This window comes from Drosophila suzukii, chromosome 3 (assembly GCF_043229965.1).
Source record: "Drosophila suzukii chromosome 3, CBGP_Dsuzu_IsoJpt1.0, whole genome shotgun sequence".
NCBI lineage: Eukaryota > Metazoa > Arthropoda > Insecta > Diptera > Drosophilidae > Drosophila > Drosophila suzukii.
Window position 1 is genome coordinate 83,265,336 of NC_092082.1, and position 6,768 is coordinate 83,272,103.

Here is a 6,768-nt window from a genome sequence, read left to right on the forward strand (position 1 = left end):
GGGGGAATCCCCGCCAGGCATCGCATAATTAGCCGCAGACTTTTGCCGCTTGACAAACTCTTTGAAGAGCTCCTGCTCCTCCGACCGCAGACACGTGTGCATCTCCCGGGGATTTCACTGTTTGGCTTATTTATTGTGGGATGTCTTAATTTATGAACAACTGTCAGGGCCCTGAGACTTGCCATCGGTTTGTTGTTTGCGATGGCGAAAAGATCGCGAAGAGACAAGCGGATCCATTCATTGTACCCGTGACTCAACTCCTTGGAACTCTGATTCATTTGGCGTATCCCCAAGTATTGTTCCTCAATCGCGATAAGCTCCATAAGCTTTATCTCCGGCATTTGGCATTCAAAATTTATGAGTCGCAAAATACTTTTGGCCTCGGCTAAGTTCGCCCGCCCTGCTCTCAGCCCTCAAGTGCAATCAAATAATTGTAATCTCTTTCAAATTGCAGTTAAGTTTTACTTCCACTTCTTGGTGGGTTGGTCGACCCACTTTCCACCCACTTTCGCCCACTTGATTATGCTGATGAGCACGTAGCTGTAACCCCAAAATGCACTTCTGGTTGCCCCAAAGAAGAGTGCTTGGCAAACTGAGTTTTTCGGCAATCTTAATTAGAGTAGATAATGCTGATGGCTTTGGGTGCTTTTCCGGTTTGGATTTATTTGCCCAATTCGATTATAAGTAAGTGTTGGTCAGCGGACCGCGGGCGAAAGTAATGGTTAAATGCTGTTAGAAGATTGCTTAATTCGAAAAGTTTTCAAAGTGCATTTTAAGGAAAAATTCAGCAGGGAGCGTGAAGGTTTTAACCATTTTAAAAGCTTACCTATGTAGAAGATTACATTTATTGCCAAATTATTTTATGTTTATAATTTGTTATATTATTAAACGATTCACAAGAAGAATATTATCACTGATCTGATCACTTCATTTTATAAGGTTCCCTGTTTTTTCTTAGAGGTATATACTTAACCAACACTGGATTATTTTCCAGAGGAGTGATCCGACCTGTTTAGAGATGCCTACGGAATGCACTTGATAAATTGTTTACATAGAAATTAATTAAGCCGCTCATTGTTTTCTTGGCCGACGGAAGTGGCGGCCTTTGTCCGCCAGGGGTCGCTGTGTTAGCCACGTTAAGCAAACTCCTTTGTGCCGCATAAATCAAGTTTGCAGCGCCGTTAGCAGTACTTTCAACACTTTTTGTGGCCCTCGCTGGCCGGCTCACTTTTATGGCCCACCTTTTCTGTTCTTTTTTTTTGTATACCCGCCGATCGTGGCAATAAAATTGCATTTAATTACACGAATGCAGTGGCTTAAGTGGGCGAAAAGGGGGGTTGCATCAGTGGGGGTGGGGGTGGGTCGACTGGGGTTGGTTGGCCATCGGGAAATTGCCCTTGGTTTCGAGCCCGGCCAGCTCTTCATTGTTGCGCGCATTTTTGAGCTCATTAAACCGACTGCAATTGTTGCCATGCGTTGCGTGAGTGCTGCAGTTCAGTTTCTGCCCTTTTGTTGGCCAGCAATCAATTTGCAGTCAGCAGTCTGCAGTTTGCGAAAGTTGCAGAAATGCAAAAATGAAATTATATTTGTGGGGCCCCGTACCCGGCACATCATTAAAATGCATCGACCTGCAAACAAACGAACACCTCTCTTGGCATAAAGCTTCTCCTTCATTTGTGTGCAATTTCTGAAATCTCCCAGAGGGAGATTTTCCACAGGAAAATGCCTGAACTGGAGAGTCCATAATGTTTATAATCAGGCTACGGCATGCATGAGGTTACTTCCATTCTGCAAAACAAACTATTAACAAAGAAATGTGGAATTCTGGATGAGGTGGGTGCATTCAAAACAAAGAGTAACCGATGGGTCATCAGAAATGTATTACTCATAGCAACCTGGAAGAGCTTTTCATTTCTATTGTTTTGGGGGTAGGCAAGGCATATTTGCATTTATTTTTGTAAAACTTGATTCAAATTTGGTTGGCAAATAAACCATATAATGTTTTGGATCAAATTAAGATGCTATTTTTCACTTAATTATTCCCAATTAAATCGATTCCCTTGTAACCTTTGCCTTTCCTGCTTTTCAATCCCCATCATCTTTGCCTTCCCAGGAAGCTTAAAATACTACTCCCCCTCTTTTGTCAACTTTAGACCATGTTTTGTTTGGCTGATTGACTTTCGCATGCAATTTCCATGTTTTCCCTTAACGCCTCAATGATTGCCAACAATGGCGGGAGAAGTGCAGTCCGGCGTTTTGCCAAGATGGCGTGTGGCAGGGCCATAAAACAGCTAAAACTGCTAAAACAGCCCTGCCTATGGAGCTTATAAAACAGACCAGTCACACACTCGCAGCCAGTTTTGTTTGGGAATGCGCTAAATGAATGCAATAAACCAACTAGAAGGGTCCCCAGTCATTGTTTATGGCCACGCTTCGCTGAATTCTAGGGGAAGCTTCGGGGCTCTGTCTCTTTCTATTCAGTGGACTCCGTCTCTTTCTAACTTATCGGTCTCCGATCGCCGGCAAATGGCAACAATCAGCGTCTGGGAATTGCAACTGCAACAGCAAATGCAACACATAAGCAACTTGAGCTCGGACTTCAACTTGTCCGATTTTGTTGCCTCCGAGGAGCGGGAGCAATCAACGCATTGTCGACAGGTGGAAAACTTCATGGCCAATGAATTGCAGTTACCATGTTTAACCCTTTCATATACTCTTTCCTACGGAGGGTATTTCCATTCGAAATTTAAGGTCCCATGAGGTATAAACATTTTCAGAAACTATCTTTAAGATTGGTAAAATCAATCTTATTAAAGCTTACTTTTCTCACTATATTCGTTGAATATCATATATCATAACATTTCTTAAAATCTATAATCTATTTTTGCTAGTTCTTAAATATTATTGAACTTACTATACTTAAACATTTTCATACCAATCTAAGAGATTATACAAATATTTTTACAGAGGTCTTAAAACAAAATAAACAAAAATGCCATTTCCTTGACTAATCAATGGATTTTATAGCCTGTGTTCTATACAAACTATCCTTATATAACATTCTTATAGATCCCGAACCTTTTTGGGCAAGGGTATATAAACTTCTGTTGGCCAACCAAAACTTTCTCGCTTGTTTCATTCCGTGGCTGTTGTATTTTGCATGGCCTGAAGCTGATTTTGCTGCTGCCGCAGACTGACAGCAACAGTTTCATTTCGTCTCACTCTTTTTTTTTCCGTGTGTTGACGTGGCCAGTAATTTGTGTTGTTGCTGTTTGTTGGTTGGCTAAAGGGAAACGCCAGCAGCAACAACAATGGCCACAAACACACATGCAATTTTGTGCATTAAAATTTCACACTGAATTCGCATGTTTGTTTGTTTGTTGGCTCGGTTCGGTTGGGTTGGTCGAATGCTTTTTTGGCTTTTCGGGTTTTCGGACCCTCACCTTTTTTTTTTGTTTATAGTTGGTAGAGCTCCTTTTGGCTTGCTGTATTTACTGTTTAATTTGGCATGCATTTTGCCGCTGCCTTCCTGCTTTTCGAGGACTTTCTGCTGATGTCGCCTGCCAGAAGCAGCTGACAACAAAATGGCGATAATGTCCTGTCCCCCAGCCCCCTCATCCTGCTCATTGCACCTGCCTCAAACCGAGGTCATCATCATCATCATCATCATCGTCATCGCCATCGTCGCCTGTCAACAGCCATGGTTTTGGCCTTCGTGGGCGTGGTCTTCAACGACTGGTCAAAAAACGGGTTAAAGGGGCAAAGGGCACACTTAATTTGCCGCAAATTTAATTAAGCCAACTCAACTGCAGTCAACACAGATGCCCACGAATGCTGGCTAAGAGGAATCAGACAGATTTCAATTATCCAAGTTAAAAAGTAAAATAATAATATTTATAAGGTTGTATTTTTGTGAAGTCAAGAGCTTACTGGTTCCTTAACCTTTATAAAACATTTAGGCAACATTTTCTTAATAATAGTATACTTATTCCGAGCAGCTGTAAGCAATATTTACAACAATTTCACTCGGTTGATAAGCCTGTTTCTGATAAGTATTAATAAAGTCGCTCGATTAGCCCAGACCTCAGTGCGTTCCATTTAATTCTCGACTCGCGATGAGATCAGCAGTGATCGTTTTCTGTCTGATATTTTGCCATTCGGTGTTAGCTAGACTTTTGGAGCCAAATTGCGGAATTCGTGCTGATGTCGCCACCTACCGGACGAGAATTATCGGAGGCAGGAATGTTCAGATCGCTTCCCATCCATGGATGGCCTATTTGCACCACGAATCGCAGTTTCTCTGTGGTGGAACCCTAATCAATCGCCGTTAGTATTCATGTTATTATAGTAATATTTAATCTAATATTTAAACTTAAATCTTTGCAGAGTTCGTCCTGACAGCTGCCCATTGCCTGGATTCGTCTTCAAAACTGTGAGTATCCCAAGGCATTTATGTTTAATAGATGGATGTTCATAATTCCCCTCCTGCAGGACAGTTCGCCTGGGTGGAATGAGTCTAACGTCCAGTGACAACTCAATGTGCCAAATTTCCGCCGAGGACTATGAGGTTGACCGTGCCTTTCGGCATAAATACTTCACCCCCACGATCTATTTGAACGATATCGGAATGCTACGACTGGCCAGATTTGTGGATTACAATGGTGGGTTATCATCAGAATACACAATATCATCTACAAATTATTTAAAGTTCACATTAGGCCCATTTGCATTATCTTGGATCCGGCAATGCAAAGATTGGTGGAGGATGGCATGACGCTCACGGCCACCGGTTGGGGACTAACCGAAGTGGGATCTGAAGCCTCAGTTCTCCAGGAGGCCAGCATCCTGGTAATGAATCGGAACCTCTGCAGCGATCTCTACAATGTTCCGGTGGGACTTAACCAGATCTGTGCCGGAGACAGTGAGACAAACACCTGCAGTGGCGACTCGGGTGGACCACTTGGAGGTATAGTGAATTACTATGGGGAACCTAAATTCGTCCAGTATGGGCTAACTAGCTTCGGAGACAAGGAATGCCGGGCTCCTAGTGTCTATACAGATTTGAGCACTTATTCCGGGTGGATCGAGATGGTGGTGAATGTATATGGCACATGATGGCCCTTTCAATACTTTAAACCGATCATCTAACTTTCGATTCTCTACAGATTGCTAACGCCTAAAATATTTGTATATAATGCCATTTCATTAAAATCCATTACATTAAGCTGCCCTCTTTAAAAGAATTTCTACGAATTCCTTTATATGTATTTATTGTCTTAATGAATAACCGATAAGTCAGAATGAATTAAATATAATTAATTCCTGATAAGTCAGAAAAATGAATGCACTTTCTCGCGAATAAATAAGTTCCTCATAATAAAGAGGCTGATAAGCCCGTCTCATTGCGGCTGTTAAACCCAAGACCCTACAGTAAAGGCACCAGTCGCAAAATGAATACCGTGGTGGTTGGGTTTACGTGCCTACTTCTTCCTCTACTGGGATCCGCTCAGTTCATCGATATGGCGTGTGGGATTCGAGCTCCAAATCCCTTTGGGGCACGGATCAAGAATGGAACGATCGCTGGATTGACATCGAGTCCTTGGATGGCCTTCCTACATTCGACGACAGGGAGATTCATTTGCGGCGGATCCCTAATTACTCACCGTTAGTAAATTAAGACCTATTTCTCATTCAGCTTGTAACTTTTTTACTTATATACAGGTCTGGTGCTGACTGCAGCTCATTGCTTTCTACCCAATATCCAGCTGTAAGTCATAACAAATTATTTTTAAAAGCATTTGTAATAACAATATCTGACTCTCATTTATTGTAGAATTGCTCGGTTGGGAGAGTATGATAGAGAAGAATACGAAAAGTGCCATGGAAGTTACTGCACTTTTCGAACGGAGGCTAGAGTGGAGAGGGGCTTCCGGCATCGTCTTTATGATCCGGACACGATGGCCAACGATATAGCCATTCTGCGACTGGTCAGGAGAGTGGAGTACACAGGTTGTCCTCACTAAGACTAAATCTAAATCTTTTGTTATAAAATAATATAACTTCCTTCTGCACAGATAACATCAGACCCATCTGCATTGTATGGGACACTAGGTGGAGGAACTACATCAACTCCATAGATCCGGTCACTGGTACTGGATGGGGTAAAACCGAATCTGATGGTGATAGCGGCAAGCTCATGACTGTCGACTTATCCCGCCAACAAACGGAGATCTGCCAGCGTTTCATCTATCGAACTCTCACGAGTACTATGTTTTGCGCCGGAAATTGGGATAGCAATCTATGCAACGGTGATTCCGGTGGTCCAGTGGGAGCAATGGTTCCTTTCCAAAATTTTCAGCGCTTCATCCAAATTGGAATCGCCAGCTTTACGAACACCCAGTGTTCAAAGGCCAGTGCTTTTACGGATGTGCTCAGCTATGTCGACTGGATCCTTGCGGTGTATAACTACCACCAAAGCTAACCTGAAACAATTCCAATACGAGTATAATGTTCTTACTGATATAAAGAAAAGATTTAATATATACGTATTTCTGGGACTGGAACTTTTAGTATAATTCCAGTTTCAACGACCGCTTCAAAAGTATTAGTCTACAATACATTTTTGTAGCAATTGCTTATCTTTATAGAACTTTTCTTGTATCTAGTTTTGGCTCTCCACAACTTTGTTTTCGAATATTTCTGCAATTTAAACTTCCCCTGAGCATTTTAAAAACGCAAATCGCTGGCAACCCTGGCATTGTCATCATG

General features: G+C 42.2%; 2 protein-coding genes across 2 annotated transcripts; both read left to right on the forward strand.

Annotated features, from left to right (window-relative positions):
• The first annotated feature begins 4,082 nt into the window (after window positions 1–4,082).
• On the forward strand, window positions 4,083–5,138 carry LOC108004827 (serine protease grass). The gene is made up of 4 exons (XM_017067901.4): window positions 4,083–4,326; window positions 4,387–4,432; window positions 4,492–4,661; window positions 4,709–5,138. The coding sequence occupies exons 1-4, from the start codon at window positions 4,116–4,118 to the stop codon at window positions 5,113–5,115; spliced, it is 834 nt and encodes a 277-aa protein (XP_016923390.4). The 5' UTR covers window positions 4,083–4,115; the 3' UTR covers window positions 5,116–5,138.
• Window positions 5,139–5,292: 154 nt separating this feature from the next.
• Window positions 5,293–6,565, forward strand: LOC108007011 (chymotrypsin-like protease CTRL-1). The gene is made up of 4 exons (XM_017070616.4): window positions 5,293–5,664; window positions 5,722–5,767; window positions 5,834–6,009; window positions 6,075–6,565. Exons 1-4 carry the CDS (start codon window positions 5,451–5,453, stop codon window positions 6,479–6,481), a joined length of 843 nt encoding a protein of 280 aa, XP_016926105.4. The 5' UTR covers window positions 5,293–5,450; the 3' UTR covers window positions 6,482–6,565.
• Window positions 6,566–6,768: the final 203 nt, after the last annotated feature.

Coding starts and splice junctions, on each gene's coding strand:
- LOC108004827 (XM_017067901.4), top strand. CDS start 4,116: ATGAGATCAGCAGTGATCGTTTTCTGTCTGATATTTTGCCATTCGGTG. Junction 4,327..4,386: donor TGGAACCCTAATCAATCGCC/GTTAGTATTCAT, acceptor AAATCTTTGCAG/AGTTCGTCCTGACAGCTGCC. Junction 4,433..4,491: donor CTGGATTCGTCTTCAAAACT/GTGAGTATCCCA, acceptor CCCCTCCTGCAG/GACAGTTCGCCTGGGTGGAA.
- LOC108007011 (XM_017070616.4), top strand. CDS start 5,451: ATGAATACCGTGGTGGTTGGGTTTACGTGCCTACTTCTTCCTCTACTG. Junction 5,665..5,721: donor CGGATCCCTAATTACTCACC/GTTAGTAAATTA, acceptor ACTTATATACAG/GTCTGGTGCTGACTGCAGCT. Junction 5,768..5,833: donor TTTCTACCCAATATCCAGCT/GTAAGTCATAAC, acceptor CATTTATTGTAG/AATTGCTCGGTTGGGAGAGT.